We start from the raw sequence: 22,641 nt of genomic DNA on the forward strand, positions 1-22,641 counted from the left end.
AGCACATAAGGGAAGTGTTCATGGGCACTTACTGCTTCACTGCTCTTATATAATTCTAAGAATCCAATTGACATTTTGTGCTATTTTGTCTTCTTATTTACACCTTACATTAACCTTTTGCTTTTTAGTATGCCTGCATTACAGGATGATGTTACCATGCCTCATCTGTCAGTTTTTTAACTATCACCTAACCTTGAAGAGAGAGAATAAATTAGTTAAGTAGTATAGAATCAACATCCATTTTAGACTGGAATTTCACAGTATCTTGAAAAATTAAAAATGGGAAAGCACTATCATCTTCTCTTTCTTCCCTTTCCCCAGAATGCCTATGGTGAAATTAGTACTTAATTATATTTATTATTAACAGTGTTACAAAGATAGAAGGACTCATTAATTCACTCTCCAAACAGCTGCAACAGACAAGGCTGGTCCTGGTTTAAGCCTTGAGCCAAGAGATTTGTCCAGGTCACCAAGTGGGTGGCAGAGATCCAAGTACTGGGGCCATCTTCTGCCACTTTCCCAGGGACATTAGTAGGGAATCAGATCAGAAGTGAAGTAACTGGCAAACAAACCATCACATTTTTTAGATGAATTTATTCACTATGCCACAGTGCCAGGACCATAGCATTTAAGTTTGTATTTCTTATTAAATGAATGAATGTTTAACTCTCAGTCACATAAAGTTACATTTTCCTTCTAGGTTTTTTTATTTGAGTTTTATGGTACAAATCCATAGGGTCCTGGATACCCGTCGTTAAATTCCCATCCCCAACTGATTTTCCCCATATTATTACAATAGTATAGTCCTTCATAAGCAGTCATGATTCCATCAGTCTGTTATTTATTGTGTTCTGACATTGCTAGTACAGACAATGTCAGACAGTCCAGCATCTCATTGTCTAGATATGTCCAACAGTTTCATTGGGAGTCCATCTGTGATTTGCAAGTAGATATGCATAATGCATATTTTATATATACACACACATATAGTATGTAGATATATATACTATGTAAATATATATAGTATGTATATATATACACATACATACACATTTGTGTATGTGTATATGTCAATATACATTCCCTTAAATGAGAAGCCATATAGGAATATGATCTAAATAGAGTTAGCTTTCAACATAGTATTAGACAAATGTTCAGATGCATTGTATATGATATATAATTATTCTAGCACTATTTATTGTCAGGACTATTGTTTCATACTTTGTTATGTGTACTTATAAAAGATAATAAGTGACTCTACATGTTACATCTGATTCTGTACAATTTATTTTGCTACTATATCTGTATGACCTTTTATACTAAAGCTATATATTCTTAACAACTGTACTTTTATTAATACATATTGAATTATGATCTTATAATTCTCCAATTTTTTGTTATTTTAAAAAATTATTTATGTCACATGAGATCTTTTGCAGATATTCAGGAATTCTATTATACAGCAGGGTTATAGATCATGCTAACATAATGAGGAAGGAGTATGGGAATATGGGTAGAAGAAAGAGTAGTGCTCCTAAATCTGTAATGTGAAATACATGGAAAATGTTCAGCTTGTAAAAACAAAATCTTTAGGTTGTTTTAATAATGCCATCTCACTTTTGTGTCTCTGTTTTCTTCATTATCATCAATTGCAACAACTAGATGGTAATATGACATGATCTGAACCTTTGTTTTGTTGTGTGTGTTTCCTGTGTTTTAAAATGCTTGAATATTTTGGATTTGTACATTTGAAATTGTAATTGTTATTTCATCAGTTGGGTTTTGGGCGAAGCTGTCCTTACTTAAACATTTTGTGAATGTCAATTCACACAAATAAGACAATTTTGCATTATTGTAAAGTTCGCTAATGTTCATTTTTTCTTGTAATTTTCCGTCTTTGTTTCATTTTGGATCATTTATAATGCCCTAGATATTTTACTCTGTACTATATAAACATCTTTCAGTTCCACTCAAACTGTTTTCTTCAAAGCAGCGAATTTTCCCCTTTCTTAAAGTCTGAATCCAGTTGATATGATACCTGGTTGTTCTGTCACTTTGCTTGTGGATTCCTCCACTTTACTGAAAAATTGAAGCCTTTTTTTACAGTGATTTTATGTCCTTATCTTGTAATTTTGTTATTTCTGTTTGTAGTAGTTCTTACTGATCTTTCTCGTGGCTTTGAGTCATATTTTCTTGTTTCTTGCTGCTCTGGAAATGTTGGATAGAACATCAGTTATTTCTAATTTTCAGCTTGAGAATTTTTTCTTTTTGTTCGGTTCTAGGATAACGATCTAGGATGTATTTAGTCTGATCTTTTCTATTTTAAATACTAATTTTCAAATTGATTAGTTCAAGCATCAAACAATCTTTGATTTATGGTTAATTTGCACCACTTCCAAGGACTCTATTAATTTGTATAAGTTTTGTCCAAGGATGTCATAACAAGCAATCACAAACTAGATGAGTTAAAGCAACAGAGGACTCTTTTCTTAAAATGCTGGAGACTGGAAGTCAAATTAGGTGTCACAAGGATCATGTTCTCTCCTAGTCTGATGACTACTTTTAATCATTTCCACTCCTTTGCTTACAGAAGCATGGTTCCAGTCTCTTCCAGCATCACACGGCTGCCTTCTCTCTGTTTCTCTTGAGATAAGATTCTGCTCTCTGAGTGTTTGGTGCTCCTGTGCTTCTCCTATTCCTCGTATAATAATAAGTAATTCTGGATTAAGGATCCACTGACTGTCTTCCTAATCTCTACGAAGACCTTACTTCCAAAAAAGTACCATTCCCATGATCTTTTTGAAGGACACAATTATTCCCACACTGTAATTGTTGCTGTATGTCACAAGGTCTTTGTATTAGGAGTGGTATGACATGGGCAAATTCTTATCATTTGTGAAATACCAAGATTACCTACAGCTTTCTGAGGTTTTTCCATCAGAAATTGGTGGTTTCTTGAAACATACTTTTTTTAAAAAAAGTCTATATGAATATCAAAAGAATTTTCTCCATGCAGCTTCTTCATCTTCTTACTGTGTTTCATTAATCCCAGCTGGAACTCACACTACTCCAATTCAGTGACACAGCCAACTTTGTGGGACACAGCCTAGAACTTTTTCCTAGTTAATAGACCATGACATGTGAAGATATAAAGCCCATTGTTTCTCTTACTTCAAGGATCACCAATCATTACATTTTATTGGTAAATGCCTTATTTATGCTTTTGCTTTTGATTTTCCAATCAATTAATACAGAAATTAATTCCTGGTATTTTCTCAAAACTATAAGTGATAAAAATGTTTTCCTATTGCTTTATGATGTATAAAATCATGCTAACAGACTTACATATATACTTCAACTCATCTGTAATCAGTGGCCAGCACAGTGGCATAGCAAGTTAAGTTTCCACCTGCAATGCTGCCATCCATTTAAGTCCTAGTTGCTCCACTTACAATCCAGCACCTGGGTAATGCTCCAAGGAAAACAGCAGAAGTTAGACCAAGTGCTTAGTCCATGAACCCACATGAGATACCAGGAAGAAGCTGCTGGTTGGAGCCACCTAGAAAGTGAATCATAGCATACAAGATCTCTATCCCTCTCTGTTCCCATCGTCTTTTGTCTCTCTGTCTCAAATTTGCCTGTTCATTCTCCAAGTGGCTACAACAGCCAGGTTTGGAATAGGCCAAAGCCAGAGGCAGGGAACTCTGAGTTTCCTCATGAGCAGTATCCTCCACTGCCTTCCCAGGCACAATAGCAGGTAGCGGATCTGAAGGACAGCAGTTGACATAACAAAGTAGGATGCTAGCAATGCTAGAGGTGTCTTACTTGCTTGTCATGCCAATCCGTGAAATTTTCTTTAATATTTCTTGCAAATATGCTGGCTAAAAATCTTTTATAATATCACAAATATACTAATCTGTTATCAGTTATTTGCTACCCATTCATGCTGAAAGAATATTTTAACAATATTTTGTAAAAATGTTAATAAAACAATGCAATGACAAATTGGTATTTGCCAAATAACTTCTAACCAGCACATAATCTGACTTGTCTGATATTTGACATAGTAAATCTGAATAAATTAACTAGAAATTCTCATATCCAACGTAGAAATGTAAATAATATTCCTAAAATCAGAAGATGAATTCAGTGACTCGCTTGTCATGGAAGCTTAAAACCAAATTTGTCAAATATTCATGAGCTTTATGTAAGCAGAAATTTAGATTCAGGCTATTCAGGTAAGACACAGCAAACAGTTTATAATCAATATCTTGCAATCAATTTTAACAAAATACTATTACACCATTTACCTTAATAGCAACATTACTCAGAATTTTGAATTTTCTTTTCTAATTGCAATTATTGCCTAGTGCTTAATAAGATAGGTCTTAAGTGCTATAGACTCCTAGCACACAATCTGCTGGGCACGATGACTAGAGTGTGGCTATCAGTTTCATTCACTCCCGGTCTTTGCTCATTTCCTGATTTTCATTCACTGATATAATTATCCTAAACTGTTGCCTAAAGTTTTATTTACCTGTTTTAATGTACCTTTACACTGTGCTCTAATCTGCCTACGTAAAGATTTAACTGGAGTTGCTTTCACCTTAGTCTTGCTAAGAAGGCTTGGACTCTGTAAGCAGGGCAGATGCAAAGCACATCTCTCAAATGATGAAATTCAACTGCCAACAAGAAATTTTAAAAAACTCTCAGGTTCACTAGCCATCAGAATGGCAATCACCAGAAAATCAAAAAGTAAAAAATGCTCGTGAGGATGGGCAGAAAAATGCATTCTATTCCACTGATGGTGGTAATGTAAGTTAGTGCAACAATTATGCAAGACAGACCTAGCATATGAACCAGCCATCACACTCCAGGGAATTTATCTATATCAACATGTAAGAGCTGTCTGTAACTCTGTGTTTATAGCAGCTCAATTCACAAGATGAGAAACCATCCCAGATGCAAATGATTGGATAAGGAAAATGTGGTACAGATATACTATGAAATACTACCCAGCCATAAAAATAGTGGAATTTTGTCTTTTGCAATGAAAAACATGCAACTGGAAACCATTACATTTTTAAAATGAGCCAGTTTCAAAAAGGCAAATAGTATATGTCTTGCCTAATCTCTGTTAACCCATAAAGAGAGTACAAAAAAAAAAAAAAAAAACTGCAATTTGTAGGTGCAAAAGTGACATTCTGGGATTTGATCATTGTGTACAGCCTCTCTTTATAAATCCAAGGCACAGTAAATCCTTTTTGAACAGACAGGAATAAGTCAGCTGGCCTAAATTTACTCAGCCTGCACCTTATTGGTAAGGCTCCCGATTTTGTTTTTCCTAGACCTCACCAGGTAGGATGCAGAGTGCAGTTATTCCTCACTTGTTAAGTTGTTGGGGATTTCTCTGCTCACCTAAGACTGTTCTATTCTTCAGTTGTTAATATATAGATTGTTAGAATTATAAGACTGTTTTGGTTGCCCTGAAATGCATGAAGTTCTGTAAAATCTTGCTTGAATACTATAAACTGCTAAATTTAAATTAAAAAAAAAAAACAACAGAAGCTACTGTGGAAAAATTTAGAGTCTTGAGCTACTTAGTCATTTCTCCATCTCCTCTTATTGACTGAACCTTATTTTGTTTTCTTCATCAGGAATCTCTGGAAGCAAACTGTTTATATGGACTTTGTTAAGCTCTTCCTACTCTCCTTGACAGCAGTAAGTGCCATCATAAAAGTCCAGATTTAGTGACTGTTTGGATTAAACGGAATCATCCAAAGTGACTACTCTGAATCATAATGTTCATTTTTATGAGTAGTTCTTTTAGACCTGCTGTTCTCTACATTTTATGGTCATGCCAATGATTCACTTGCTCTCAGCAGCCCAAATCAGCCTTTTATGTAGAAACATGAGACTTCCCCTGTTAAGGTTTAATATCTCCCTGCATTGTACATTTATTGTAGCCTGAAGATACCATATCTGAATGTCCAAAGATTTCCATGTCTTAGCCCCAGAATCTGATAACATGCTAATTGGCACAATAGAAGAGATCATGCAAGTGTAGTTAAGTGAAAGAATTCAAGAAGATTAAACTATCCAGAATTATAAGCTTGAGTTTACTGTATGCCAAAGTTCATATGGGAGGGATAAATTAAGCAACAATGGAAGATGTGGCATTATCTTAAGTGTATTATACAATTACTGATAATAAATCTAAAAAAAGACACTATGGGAATGAATCAATGGTTTCTAGGCATTAGAGATAGCTTGAGGGAAAAAGATAGTTGCAGATATGCAAAGTTCGGGGGTATGAAGACAGGTGTGAATATAGAATAGTCTGAATGAACTCATGTGGTAGAGAAGACTTCTGTATCTTTTTAAAAACAGTCACAAGGAATGGAAATCCCAAATGAACATCTACAAACCAATAAATTTGACAAGCATAGTAAAATCCATACAGGGAAAAAGAACATTGTCTTGAACAACTGGTGCTAGGAAAATTGGGTCTATATGTACATAAACATAAACCAAAACCCCTGCTTCATCCCCTTAAACATAAACAATCTCAAGACAGATCAAGGATCTAAATCTATGACATGGTATCTTCACATTCAGAGGAAACCTTAGAGGGATCTCTGTAACACTTAGATACCAGAACCTGGATGCACAGGCAATTAAAATAAAAATAGACAACTGATATTATCATGCTAAAAAACTTCTGCACTGCAGAAGACACCTTCAACACACCTAAGGGACAACAAACAGCAAGGAAAAAATATTTACAAATGATGCAACTAATAGGGGATAAACCTCAAAAACCTCAACAACAAAACAATTCAGTTAAGAAATGGGCTAAGAAAATGCAAAGACAATTTTCCAAGGGTGAAATACAAATGGCCAACAGATGCATGAAAAAATGCTCAGGATAACTATTCATCAGGGAAATGCAAATAAAAATAACAATGTTTCACCTCAACCGAGTTAGAATAACTATCACACAGAAATCAACAATAAATGTTTGTGACGATGTGATGGAAAAGGTACTTGAATCCAAGTATGGTGGTAATGTGAACTAGTACAACCACTATGTAGAACAGTATGTAAATTCTTCTCATATCTGAAAACTGAGTCACTATATTGTTTGCTGTCCAGCAGTGATGGACTTGGTGTACAAAGCTGACAATCACTTGTGTGGACTACTAAGTGATGGGCAATACCCAAAGTTTATTAGTAGCATCAGACTTTTACAGACAGAGTGTCACACAGGATAAGGGAGGATGGTTGGAGGAGTGTATGTATCAACAACAGGGAGCTGACTTGCGATTATGGGAGTTCCCATAAGCCTGTCTATAGACCCTAGCAATTGTTTCCACACCCTTGCCTGGAAGGGTCTCTCTGTGATCTGTATATCCAATCTTCCTTCTACACCATAACACCTAGGCAACCTACTCCAAAGAATTTTTCCAAAAGAAATGAAATGAGCAAATGGGGGGAGGGAAATCCATACAACCATGTTTATTGAAGCTCAATTCACAACAGCTAAGAGATGGCAACAACCCAGATGTCCATTAACAGATGACTGGATAAAGAAAATGTGGAATAGATAGAATAGGAAGTACTAGTCAACCATAAAAAAACATAAAATCCTGTCTTTTATAACAAAATGGGTGTAAGTGGCTTAGTTCCAGAAAGATAAATATTGTATATTTTGTATAATTATACTTTCTGTAATTAATTACAGAAATTATAATTTGAGACTGACATTTTCATAGCTGATTATTGTTCACAACCTTTGTCTATACAGTTGAAGAAAAAAAATTCTTTCTATTTAGTGAAATCTTTACCTATTGAAGTGTTAAGCCTATAACTGTGAGGAAAACCAAAAGTAAGCCACTGCAAAAATTACAAAAGAAAAAAAAGGAAGGAAGGAAGTTAGATATGAATAGGGAACACAGGCATGAGGGAGTATAGGGTAGAAAGCAGCACTTTGCTCCTAAATCTGTATTATGAAATTGGTTCACTTTATATAAATAATGGAAAATACCTTTTTAAAAAATGAAGTTTTTGTTTTTGCTTTAGCATTTAATTATTTATTTGAAAGAGTTACACAGAAAGAGAGGGAGAGACAGAAAAAGACCTTCCATCTTTTGGTTCAGTCCCAAATAATGGAATGGCCAGTATTGGGCCACACAGTGTCCAGAGCTCAGGAGCTTCTTCCAGGTATCCCACACAATTCTTGGGTCCTAAGTGGGTCATCCTCTGCTGCTCTGATGTTCAGTCAGAAATCTAACCCTCCTGCTGGAGTTACTCACAATTATTTGCATGAATTCTATAGTCAATATTTCTTCAGGTAAGCAAGCAAGCAAAATAAATTCTGTATCAAATACAAGAACACATCTATATTCATTGTTGAACGTACCTGAATCTTTTCTCAAATTAGATGTTACATCCAGTCTAATCACATATGTGTGTACGAGTATGTGTACACACACATGCTTCAAATAGGGCCAAGACAATAAAACAGAGACAGGGTTAAAACTATCTGTAGCCAAATGGAAGAGTTGATACAGCTTAAGAAAAGCATATGGCTTTTTCTGTTGATTAACACGATCACCTTTAATTGGTTAGTTATTTGTAAAAGGATGACTACCAGTGTAAATAAAGACTTTTAAAAACATGACCATCTATTTATCTATCTATATATACCATTTATAAATACTTACATATATTTATGTTTATATATATATAAAACTTTCAACTATTTAATTCAAAGTGAGTTCACCTTGCTAATTCAATTCAATTGACTGAAATGAGGAGAGTCTACCACATTAACACGTCTTTCAATTCCAACTAAATTAGCATTCCTACCAAACAGTTTGGATAAGACATATGTCAGTGCTGTGTAGCTCTGAACTAAATGACTTGGGAAAACTGAATTAAAAGTTGACTGACTTAATGACTTAGGACTACAAAAGCGGATTTTATATATATTTAGATTTTGCTTTGAAAATGTAAAGTTTTAGGGCAGTCAATACTGTATAACCCAACAGTATCCCTGGACTTAGTAAGAGTCATTCTGAGGGCATTCCTGATATTCATATGATATACCACAAGGCACCACAGGGAATTCAAGGAAAAGATAAATCACCTTCTAATTAAAATAAAAGCACTATTCCAAATAGCTCATTTGTCACATAAATTAAGCCAAAACTTATCTATCTGTGAGTATTTGAATGAATAACATACACTTTTACAACTACGAATCCAGTAGGTTATCTGCTGCAAAGGTAAATTTACATATCAGTTTTAACTTCTGAAGACTTTGGATTAAAGCTTATCCTGAGAGTTGAAAGTAAGATTCATAATACTACAGTGAAAATTAAAACAGTTAGTCACCCCAAACAACTGTAATGGCCAACTTATTAAATACATGAAGAGCCAACAAAAGAAATGCAGTGTATGTTTTCACTTTGGATAATCAGTGCTCTGAAAGACACAGTCGAGTAAAATGTCATTATAATAATGAATGAGGAATGGTACGCTTCGTGAAGGTTATGATACTGGCTTAAACCCTGAAATCAAGGTATACACTTCACGTTCCTCATGGGATTTTTGGAATGGCTTACATGCCTGTGTTTTTATTATAAAGACCAATTCTCTGCAGAATGTAGAAAAATACATAAAATTGATTCACCTTTTTTGAAGTCTTGGTGTGTTTCAGTGTTAAGAAAACTGTGCAAAGCACAACTGAATTAGAAATAAACTCACTAAATAATTCTATTTAGATTTATCTTATTATCTACTAGACCATCAGAAGTGTTTCATGGAACGCAGTGGCTTAACATCCTGTAAAAAGCTAGTATGTCGCTACATTCTTTTATACCCTGTGGATATTTTGGTTCAGATTTGTAAACCAGAAGATTAATCATTTTGTACCTCAAAGCTATCCAGAGAACCTGAGAAATTTGTTTTACAATTGACATAATTAATCCTTTTTTCCAAATTTTTCCTCCTAGCTGCATGACATACATGATAATAATGTAAGACGAAGATAGACAAATAGCGTCTACAAAGGACAAAACTATACTTCAAAAAATTCAAAGAAAATGATATTAAAATTCATTTACAAAACATACTACTTCGGTGAGAAAACTAGAACCCTGGACCAACGTTTCAATGCAGCAGATAAAGCTGCTCCCTGCTGAACTAGCATCCCAGTCCTGCTCGTTCCACTTCAAATCCACCTGCCTGCTAATGTGGTTGGGAAAGAAGCAGAGAATAGTCCAAGTGCTGGGGGTCTGTACCCCAATGGGAGAAGCTCTTGGCTCCTCACTTTGGTCAGGCCTAACTAGCTGTTGTGGCCATTTGGGAAGTGAATAAAGAAATGAAACTTCAATCTGTCTGTCTGTGTGTCTCTCTCTCTCTCTCTAAATTTGCCTTTCAAATAAATCAATCATTTTTTTAATTGAAACCCATGCATATTTAATAATACACATTTTCCATGAACTTTTGGACTGGCTCTTCACACAGTCATGTCAATGCATTCAGATAAAGTTTAAATCCGAACATTTAAAGAATGCCTAACATGGCACATGATATAGTCTTCCAGTGGTTAAACACTGTTGTATTCACTAACTCTAGTATCATAACTGCAATTATCAACAAAATCAATTTAAAAGGCCAAGTGAACAAAACGTTCCTGAACATTTTTCAATTTCCGTACTACTTCCCTGGGAAAGCAAGACGAAAGAGGCTAAAATAGCTATCTGTATCTATACATGCATACACCCCCCACATGTAGTTTAACATTTTAAAATAACTTTCATGTCTCTATTTCTTTTTATTTTTCAGCTTTCAGATTTTGTTTACAGAAGTGCAGATATTTCAGAGTTCAGTTTAGCTCACTTGAGACATACTGCAGAAAATAAATTTGCAAGAGTCTATTTCCACTTCTGTATGTTTTACTTCCAGTTCTATATAATCTGGCCAATAAACACGAAACCCCCAAGAGGAGGATCTGACTCACTATTTATTTAAGAGAGGTTCTTTCTGGGTTCAATATCCTCATTTCACAGATGATAAAATACTCCCTCACAATACACAAGAGTAGTGGCAGAAAAATGGAATGCAGCTAATGATTAAATGGCAGTGGACTAGACATTAAGTTTGTCATTTGGAATCTAACTCTGTGTTTTACTTCCTCTATCACAGAGAACTTAAAAGAAACCATATTCAGACAGCTTTTCACAATTCCACAGGACTCACGCAGCCCAAATGCAGCATACAGTAACAGTCATATACACATACAAAATAAAACAAATAAAAAGCAAAATCACATCAAAAAGTATCCTGTAATATACAAGTAATTACTATGGCCAAAGAAGCACAGTCTGGAATATTTGGTCAGGGGTACTATTTCTTTTCAGAGCTAGAATTCAAATCATCTTGTAGCTGTCATGACAACCATATGAGAAATTCTGGATGTTTGTGCGATATCAACTTTGAATGCAGTCATAAAACTTTTTGAAAGCAGTTCCTCAGTCATGTTTGGAAGCCCAGTGGGTGAGAGAGGCTGATCTGAGTACTGAGCATCGCTGGCTGTTATGAGAATTTCTGCACTGAGTTAACTGATTGTCATCATCTGCTCGCTAAACTCATTTGCAATCTCCAGCTGGCAAGGGGAGGCTTTCGCTTGAACAATAGGAAACAAGCATCTGGACACCAGATTTCTCATAGTTTTTGCAGATATTTGTCATACCAATTCAATTTTAGCTGTAAAATTGTTTTTAGAATATTATGGATTTACTATACATGCATACATCTTTATGTATATTACAGATGACTGTGTATGTTAAGAAATAGGTGTGTGCCTGCAATTTTCATTTTATATGATTTCTCCAGCCAGCAACAAAGTTATAATAAGCCAGTAATACTGAAAAACAGTTTACGAGCTTTTTAAAGATGACACTGAATGAAAGTAAAAAGTACAGTCCATTCTTAGATAATGGTTTTAATTTTAATTGTGCTTTTTTTTTAATGTGACCGAAGGCAAAATCTTTAATATCCACTGTAACAATCAAATCGTTTTCCACAGTGAACACAACCTAGCATACCCCTGAGGTTTTTGGGGAATGGATGTTAACATCATGTTTAATTGTGTTACTTCCCACAACTCTGATAGTCTCATTTTTTAATTTAGGTAAAAGTTAAAGATCAGTGTAGACCTCAGTAGTTGATAGACTGCTCTCTGTAGTTTATTTGCTGTATATCTACCTTCACATACGAGATTATTTAGATTTTGCATCTCACAAAGATACTAAATAATTGTAAGACATTGATCTTCAAGCTTACTGTTAAACAATCTTTTTATGTAAAATGTACAAGAATTACTCTGTTATTACTTCCTTTTCATTAGTTCTTATTTCCATAAATTTGAAGGGAAAAAATAAAATCTGTAAGTATACAGGCTGCTATTTTTTTTTAAAAAAGGATTTACTTATTTTTATTGGAAAGGCAGATCAGATTTACAGAGAGAAGGAGAGAAAGAGATTATCACCTTCTATCTGCTCATTTATTTCCCATATGATCACAAAGGCCGGAGGTAAGACAGTTCAAACCCAGGAACCAGGAGCATCTTTTGGGTCTCCCCTGTGGATACAGGACCCTGAGGCACTGGCCATTCCCTAATGCTTTCCCAGGCTATAAGCAGGGAGCTAGATAGGAAGCAGAACACCTAGGACTCAAACCAGCGCCTGAATGGAATCCTGGCACTTACAAGGTGAGGACTCAGTAATCAAACTAGTGTGTCAGGACCATATGAGCTATTATTGTATCAAAAGCATTACTAATCAAATTTTTTTAAAACTGGAAGACATTAATAAAAACAAATGGCGAATAAATTTAAAAATTCAAATTAAAATGAGCTCAATCAGGTGGGCCATGATCTAATATTTGGTGTGTTACAAAAAAAAAAAAAAAAGAAAGAAAGAAAAGGAAAAATTTTAACACAAAGACAATTCGAAGATAAAAAGGAGGTACAGGAAGAGACTGGAATGACAAACCCAGCACTACCTGGTGCTACTGGGAGCTGCAGCGGATAAGGAAGGTTCCTCATTCACTTCAGCTCTGTGCTTACAGCATCCATTATCATGAGACAATGACTTTTGGTTGTTCTACACCATTTAGCTTGTAGTAGCTTGTTACTGCAGCCACAGGCAATTTATATGCCTTTCTTCCTTTACTGTCCTCTTTCTTTTTTGTTGAGGAGAAACAATAAGCATTTGCTTACATTACTACAATATTGCAAAATGACACAAACATTGTGGAAGGAAGTTTGTCATCACGCTGAAAGGTAATGACATCTAAAGAAGCAATTGAACTTATCTGGACAATAAGATCCTGGAATCTATGCTAGGTACATGCTTGCAATGAAGGAATCGCAACTGAACTTGAACTGTGGTTATGCAGCAAGGTGGAGGAATCCACCATGGGGGAGAGGGTTGAGGGAGGGGTGGAGGGAATCCCAGTGCTTATAAAACTGCATCACATAATACAATGTTATTAACAATAAAAACAAAGAAAGGTAATGACGTCTCCATTTCATACACTTACACCTATAGGAATTTGCTCAAGAGAAATGAAAACCTGTATTCACACAAGAATTCTAAAAGAATGATAATAGCAATATTACTTATGATAAAGAGCTAGAAATGCACAAATGTCCATTAATAAGTAACAATAATTTCAAAAAATGAAATAGACATGAAATAAAATATAAAGGAATGAACAAAGGTATGTAAAACAGCATGGTAAACCTCAAGCAGAAAAGGCTAAACAAAAAAATCAGACTATATAAGAGCACATAATACATGATTTCATTAATATGAAATTCGAGGAAATGCAAACAAACCTAGGGTGACAGCAAGCAAAAAAAATAGTTGCTGGGAATGGAGTAAGAAACTGAAAGGAGAGATTGCAAGGGACTGAAGAAATGCTTGTGAGCAATGAGCATGTCCATTATCTTCATTATGGTGATTGTTTCATAAGTGTGCACAAATATTATAACTAAACACACACAAGTAGAAGAACACACTTTGGCAAAAGCAATTACTGATAAGAAGGTGGAGTTTAAAACCACAAAGACTTTGTAATTGAGTGCTAAATATGCATGCCCCAAGTACGTGAGTGAAAGCAAGCATGTGATTTAAATGCAGTGCACTTTATAAAATTGAATAATTAACTTGTCTCAAGATTAGTGTACAGATTTTTGAATTTTAAAATGCTATGAATACAGGCTTGGGAAAATGGAACCAGGGATATTAAACTTTTAATGTAGACGATTTTTAGAGCAGATTTTAAGCTTTACAGTAACATTAGATGATGAAGATATACAGACATGTAGTTTTCTTTCCAGTTAAAAACATAATTAAGTTTTTATATCATTTGAATTCACCTAGTTTCCTGTGAAACTGAAATTCAACCAATTTTCTGTGAATATTTTACCTACTTTCTCAGTGCCTCTTTCTCCATTACTAACTCCTTCATATTTATTGTTTTTCTTCCTGTATGTGAACCCAACATTCATGAAAATGTTATTAAAGGATAATGCAAGTTTGTTCTGAACATTCCAAGGAATCCTCATGTAAAAAACTATACATCTGGGCCTGGTGCGATAGCATAGTGGTTAAAGTACTCACCTTGAACACACAGGGATCCCATATGGGCGCCGTTTCTAATCCAGGCGGCCCCACTTCCCATCCAACTCTTGTGGCCTGGGAAAGCAGTCAAGGACAGCCCAAAGCCTTGGGATCCTGCAGCCACGTGGGAGACCTGGAAGAGCTCTTGGCTCCTGGCTTCGGATCGGCACAGCACCAGCCACTGTGGTCACTTGAGTAGTGAACCATTGGACAGAAGAGCTTCCTCTCTTTCTCTTCTCCTCCTGTATGTCCACCTTTCCAGTAAAATAAATCTTTTAAAAACAACTACACATTTGGATCTTTCTAATCTAGTACCTCTTATCTCAGGCACTAATTCCCACACATGCCTTTTACTTTGGTCATGATAAACTAAATTATGCTATAATACTAAGATTACCTTATAACACATCAAAAGATTGTTTCTGCTTGGTATAGAATCTCCAATTAATCTAAGAGCCTTCAGGGCAACTTTCTTTCTAAATGCAGCAGCTCAACATTTAAGGCCAAGAATAATTTGTGACAAGTGTTTTCCAACTTGACACTTCAGGTTTTTTGCTGCATTCACAGAAAACATCATGCAGTCACAATACTGCTGTCAGTTCTTTGCAGAAAAAAAATATGGTCATATTTACCTCAAAATAGATATTTCTTAAGCTGAATATTTTTTTAAAGAATTATAACCATGTTAAGTTCAATTCTTACATTATACCTCCCTAAGAACCTGTATATAAATAAAAAAAATTAGTCTAATAGTTAAGTGCACAGTTATGAACCTAAAAAATCCCTCATGCACATGTCAACTAACTACACTGTCATACATCAATTATTTCCTAATGCTTATTTTTCTTTAAAACAGATATTCCTCATACACAGTGATTGATTCATGACAATGATCTTAATATAATAAAAGAAGTATATATTTGTCACTTCTGTGGCATGATTCAATTTAGAAATATAAACAACATTATACAACATCCACACAGGTTTTATGCTCTAACTTCCACTAAAAGGAAAATACAAGATATTCATCTTTTTGAACTTGGCTTATTTAGCTTAACAAAATAATCGCCACTATCACCTATTCTGATGCAATGTCAGAATTATATTCTTTTTATGGCAGAGTAATATTCCATTACACAGCCTCCATGTACAAATATCACTCCCCTCTTCCATATGTCTGCTTTTGTCACATCTGCTTTCATGATGCTTTCCAAACCCTACTCTCATCCATAGAGTTCTTGGTAAATACAAAAATTTTATAGTTTCCATTTGGCTCACTTCCAGGTCTTTTATTTTTCTAATGTTCGCTGCAGCATTCTCTGCCTCCAAGTATATTTTAGAAACAATAATGCATCCCATTATAATCCACCTTCCTCCACTGGCACTTTTTTTCCATTGCCCTGAGGTACCTTATCCATTACATTTTTTGACACAATCATTTATCAGTTTGTATCAACAAGTGAACTGAAAAGTAACCATCAGCGTCCTAGAAAAGAAGGTAATAAGGCTTGAATGTACACCTATCACTGAGTATAGCTTCATAAGCACCTAATCTAGGAAAATGTATAAGAAAAGAAAACAAAAAACAAGATGAAAGAACATAAAAAACACATACTGCAAAGGTGCTTTGACTTAATAGTTACATGTTAGAATGTATCTCAAGTTAAACTAATACATAGAATATTAGAAAAGTGTAAAAGCCCATACTATACCACACTACTACTTAAAAGTTTATTCCACATTAATTATCTCCATTATACAATATTTTTTAAAAACAAAAACTGGGAGAAAGCCATTGTAGTGTTGTAAAACAGTGAGTTTGAAGAAGGCAAACATATTCCATATCTGATTTCTGAAAGTGGCCTTTCATCTGATTTTTATAAAAATATAAACTGCTATTTGGAATATTTTTTGCTGTTTATGCAGTTGGCAACATACTGTACCAATAAGCATGGCTGAGTATAAACCACCACCAGACATAAATCAAATGTGTCTGCAGACAAGTAGACCTCCAAACGTGCAATGCAATCGGGCTTACCACTTGTTGGAGAGAACTCACATTCCTGGCTTCTGCTGATGATAAGACAGATTCTCCTCACCAGGAGTGCTACTCACTAGGTTGCTAGAAATACAGTTTCATAATGTGCAAATTTATCTTTGGGGCTTCTAGAAGTATCTCAATGTACTACATACCCTTCCTTGTTATCTGGCATGTTTGCGCTGGATGTTTCTCCCAGACATCTAGGTCCTGGATTGTCCAATGTGGCCATGAGTACAACAGGGTAAATTTCATAGAATGTTTACCCTCCTAAAAGTAATAAAGAAATACAGTTAAATGCTGGTGGATAAAATCTTAAAAATCAGTGTACACCATGTGATCAAATTGATCAGAACAAAAGAATCATATGCCCCTCACATCTTATAGATTCAAGCAAAGCAAGGATCAATTCTACTGAACAACTAAGTCTTCACAGTGGAACCATCTATTCTGACCAAAAATTGTTCACTCTACAATAATGAAATGCTTATATTTTCAGAAAGAAAATCCAAGAAAGGGCCTGGCATTGTGGCACAGAAAATAAAGCTGCTATAAGCAAGGCTGGCATTTCCTGTGCATACCAGTTCATGTTCCAGTAATCAATAAGATAAGAAGACAAAACTAACTAGCATGCTAGAATCAGAATCCTTGTCACTTATCTAGTGGTTTCAAATTACACTCAGTATCTCTGAGCTTCAGTTTCCCTATCTTTAAGGCAAAATGTCTAAAACTTGAATTAGTAACAGATAGAATGAGTACATTTTGCCACAGTATTTAAATCACAGAAATATCAATAGTGTTTAAGAAATAATCATTAGCATTACTTGTTAGTATCGATGAATGTTATCAATGACATTCATTTGAACCAATTATGTTATTAAAACAAAGACATTGAATGGCTGACTGGCTGACTGCATGTTATCTGCATGTTATCTGAATCATTTACAAGCTAAATAAGACATATGAAAGAACATGGTAATTAGCCTGGAAGTCCCCCTGGAGAGCACACATGTAGTCCTTATTCCATACTGCCACCATCCTCTTAGTTGCCCCCATCTACCTTCTTCAGTTATACTCTTGCAAAAAAGTCACCTGTGCCACTAAAGATATTAAGTGGTCTCATTGTGTTACAGAACACTGCCTTTAAAATTTACATCCTTGCTTTCTTCTTTAACTGATTAAATAATCTCCAAGTTACTTCCTAGCACTTAAATTTCAGGATTTTATAATTCTGTGAGCTGGTGCAACCCAATATCAAGGACAAACATGTACTGAGCATCTGATGTATTTGTAGGAGCAGCTGTCTCCAGGCTGGTGAGTTCACATGCAGAGAGAGATGACCTCCATCTGGAAGGTTAGCAGGCCTTCTCCTAAGAGGGCCCTAAGTAAAGGGCTATTTGCATTTCTCAGTAGCTTCCCCCAGCAAACCCTGAATACAAAGATCAAGGGAAAAGAAATACGCTTGATCACAGACCCTTAGAATTCCACTGTATGCAATCAGGGCAGCGGAGCTGCTAAGAAATGATGTGAGGCAAGCTTGACAAATGTGTTACTTTGGATATGATACTTAAAGTCATGACAAATCTCAAAAGAATATTTCAAAGGATACCTATCTAGATAAACAGACATATAAGACAAGGCCAGCAGAAGTGTCGCTCACATTAATGTCTATGTCCAAGTCAGCAACCTGAGATACGGACATTGTGGCTACCCTATTCTCAAAAACAGAACCATAATTTGACCACTTATAGCAAACTCCAATGGCAATATCCTAATGTCTAAGCCACCATTATTTTTTTCCACCATAGCAGCTTTATGTTCTGTAAAGGTATACCTACCATCTCTTTGCTCTTACCAGCTTACTCATTCAGAAAAAAAATCCATATTCCTCACCACTGACTGCAAAATCCCCAAAGATGTAGTCTCCAGTTGCCTTTCAGACATTACACCTGCTTCTCTCCTCCTTTCTCACTCTGCCTTCATCACAACAACCTTCTATCAATCTCACCAAGACATAAAGTACTCTCCTGCCACAGGGTCTATAAGATACAATTCTGTCATTGATTTGACATGCTTTCAGATTTTGTCCTTATGTACACTCAACTATCATTTTATTAGTTCCAACCACCTATATAAACAGCCTTTTTAAGATTTATTTGTTTTTATTGGAAAGGCAGATATACAGATAGGAGGAGAGACAGAGAGGAAGATCTTCCGTCTGCTGGTGCATTCCCCAAGTGCACACAACAGCTCGAACTGAGCCAAGCCAGGAGCTTTCTCCGGGTCTCCCACACAGGTGCAGGGTCCCAAAGCTTTGGGCTGTCACATTGCAGCACATAAATTGTTGCTAATAATTTTGTTTAAAAATCACATCCTTTAATTATTCCTTAACTTTGTGATACTAACTCAGCTACATCAAAAGTATATCCATCGCTCACTCTTACTCTGGTCCTAACTATGACATCTACTAATACATCTTCCAATTCTAAACTATAACATTCATTTTTAAAAAGATGTGCAATTGCTTTGATATTCATTAGCCTGTATAAGAAAGAACCTTTTATCTGGTGAGTATAAAGTACTTTAAATGATGTGAAAGTTGAAATCATAATCATTGAGTTTCCTTATCAGATGAAAAAGAAATGAAAGCACACTAAGAGAAGCAGAATGCAACCTGACTACATAACTCCCCACAGAACCCTAACTTGCTAATGCATGTTTTCTTAGATGATAACATTTTTCTTGTGTTGCAGTTGAAAAGGCAAATGAGACTTACTCCTATCATTGGATAACCTGGCTGCTTTGATCATTGGTAGAATGTGGTCAAGGGAAGCTTAGGAAAGGGAATTCAAGTGGATTAATTTACCTGAGGAATGCCAGAACAAAGAGAAATAACAGTTGTGTTAATAACACAAAAGTAAAATACTACAAAAGTGAGTAACATCAGAAAGATGGTGAATAACAAGGTCCATATCCTCATTTCCTTCTCTCACTATAAAACACACACTCAAATCACCTACCTAGATTGAATCATAGATAGAAAATCTGCATGGCTACGTAAGTAGTTGGTTACACCATTAATCAAAATTCTCCATGGCTAGCATTGTGGCATGACAGATAAAGCTACTGCCTGAAACTCTAGCACAACACATAGATGTTGGTGAGTCCTGGTTACTCCACTTTCACATTCTAACTACCTGCTGAGGGCCTGAGAAAAGCAGTAGAGGATGGTCCTACTGTTTAGGCCTCTGCTAATTGCATGGGAAAACCAAATGAAGACCCTTGGTTCTAGCTTCAGCTTAGCTAAGCTGGTCACTATGGCCATCTTGAAAGTGAACCAGCAGACTGAAGATCTCTCCCCTCCTCTATAATTCTGACATCCAAACAAATAAATAAATACATAAATAAATCTTTTAAAAAAAGAAAAAGAAAAACTTTCCAACATGGATTCACTACAAACACGATCAAACATTAAAGGAATTAGCAAAATCCTGTTCCAACTCCAACAACTGATTGGAAGAATAATCTGTAACTGATTCCATGAAGAAAGAATTAGTGTGATTAAAAAGCCAGAGATATTGAAAGAAACAACAACAACTGGTTAATATCCCCTATGAACAGTGATACAAAAATATTCAACAAAATTCTCACAAGCAAATTCAACAGCAAATTAAGGGGACTATTTATGATGATGATATTAGCCTATTTTTTTTATTACCAAAATACAGTAGTTCAGGAAGGGTACTTTAAAGAAGACAGATCTACTTAGCTCCCAGCTTGAGGAGCTGAAAGTCCAAGTTAGTTTCACGTGCTTTTTCAGAAGGGAATCTAATTGTCACGCAGGGCCCATGATACAGTGGGAGTGCATTTGAAAGGAATTAATCATTCAAGGAAATAGAGTCCAAGGGCAATCTTATTTCATAGCAATCCATTCTCATGGAAAATGACCAGAGTCCTGCAAGAACTGCGTTTATTTCTTTCAAGAGAGATGCCCCCAATAGACAATTACCTTATACAAATACCAAGCTCCCAAAGGTTTCAGACCACCTTTTAACATTGCCACAATTAAGACCACAATACACAAAAAGAAACGTTGGAGGAAAAACTCAAACTTTATCCAAATCACAGTATAAGTTAATGCAATTTATTTCTAGTGTATGAGGTGGTTCAACATGTGAAAGTCAGGGAAACCCACTTACTTTACATGACAAAGCCAAAAAAAAATACTGCATTATTTTTTCAATTAACAGGAAAAAGGCATCTGAAAGCCTTTCATTATTAAAAAAGCAAACAAATAAACTCCATAAACTATTTTCCATCCACTGATTCCCTCCCTAAGTAGCCACAAAACCGAGAGCTGGGCCAATCTGAAGCCAGGAGCCTGGAGTCTCTTTCAGGTTTCCCACGTGGGTACAGTAGTCACCTTTTACTGCTTTCCCAGGCACATCAGCAGGCATCTGGATTGGAAGTAGATACCCAGGACACACCCCAGATTTGTTGAATGTTTACAGCTGAACTTATTTCCTGGATGTATATTCATATTTAGTTGGGTGGAAGGAACTGTCTTTTTTTTTTTGAGTACCAATGGATGCTATGGGATGCTGGACTGTCTGATATTGTCTGTACCAACAATGTTGGAGTACATTTAAATAAGAGACTGATAGAATTCTGATTCCTTATGAAGGAATACACTATTATAACAAAATGGGATAAATTTGACAGGGCATTGGGAGTTCGGGGGCAATCCCAGCCTATACAAAAATGTACCACATAATTCAAAATTCAAAATAAAAATATTAAAAACTAAAGTGCCAATAGACTCTAGTCTACAGAAATAATAAATTAACAAGTGGTAGCTTTTTCAATTTGGCACATAATATTCCTATAATTTATATTTTAAATATATTTGGTTCTTAAATAAATATTCTAAAATATTTATTGATTTAAACACATGGGGTAGGGCAAGAAAGACAAAGTAATGGTCGCTCTGCTGGTTTATCCCCAGTTCCAAATGGCTATAACAGATATTAAATTATCACCACAAGTTAAAGAGAATTCCTTGAAATATTTGGGGAAATCAAAGTGGGATTCAGAAGGTTTAAGCTATCTTATATAATCACCTCATTATTCCAGAGGCTTCATACAATACAAAGCACTTTTCCCTTCATACTTGGAGCATTCCAACAGTTGTCCTTACTTGCCCAGTTCTCTTCCAAGTGACAGAGACTCCAATTCTCTCCACCTTGTGGCTCTACCTTCCACATGGTCCAGTGTACTCCCCATCTAACCTGCAGAGAGCAGAAAAAAAAAAAGATAAGATAAAAGAAAATAAAATAAAGAAAAATAAAAAGGGGTAGATATATGGGAGGTTTCACAAGCAAGGTTTGGGCATGGCACGTGTTATTTCAGCCTATACTGTCAAGGCCGTAATCTAATTACATAGTGGAGCTTAACTGCAAAGTAAGAAATAAGCATATTTGATCTATAAAATTTGGCTGCACAAAGTTGGTTTGTTTCTTCACTAATAAGAACTTCTATTTACCTGACGTATTTGCATGACAATAAAACAATATTACATTATTTACTTGTTTGGTTTCCAAGCGGAAGTTTGTATGTACATCTGTGTGCATCTGTGTGTGTATTAATGGATGAGTTTAAATAAAAGCATTTCTTTGTAAATAAACTCCAAAGTAAGTTTCCTTTCATGTTCTTACTGTATCATACCCAACTCTTCCTAGTACACTGGTATTCTAAACTCTTTCCTGGATCTCTATTTCCCAAAAAGCATATCAGTGTAATTCTGCAATTTTTAAATTTATTTAGTGAGCTGATAATATTCTCAAGTATTAATGAGAGTTTGTTAAATATTTATGATGAAATGATCCCTAAGCACACTGCCTGTTT

At 35.4% G+C, this 22,641-nt stretch overlaps 1 protein-coding gene across 1 annotated transcript in view; it reads right to left on the reverse strand.

Moving 5' to 3' along the window:
• The window catches only part of ZWINT (ZW10 interacting kinetochore protein), a 53,912-nt gene that overhangs the window by 15,935 nt on the left and 15,336 nt on the right, over positions 1-22,641 (reverse strand). The window contains exons 8-9 of the mRNA XM_040975794.1: positions 21,858-22,025; positions 16,893-17,007 (exon numbers count right to left, since the gene is read on the reverse strand). Of these exons, the coding sequence (XP_040831728.1) occupies positions 22,021-22,025 (5 nt within the window). The 3' untranslated portion in view covers positions 16,893-17,007; positions 21,858-22,020. The remainder of the gene's footprint in view (positions 1-16,892; positions 17,008-21,857; positions 22,026-22,641) is intronic.

Source organism: Ochotona curzoniae, unplaced genomic scaffold (genome assembly GCF_017591425.1).
Source record: "Ochotona curzoniae isolate NIBS_2020 unplaced genomic scaffold, NIBS_Ocur_1.0 contig_2692, whole genome shotgun sequence".
Taxonomy (NCBI): Eukaryota; Metazoa; Chordata; class Mammalia; order Lagomorpha; family Ochotonidae; genus Ochotona; species Ochotona curzoniae.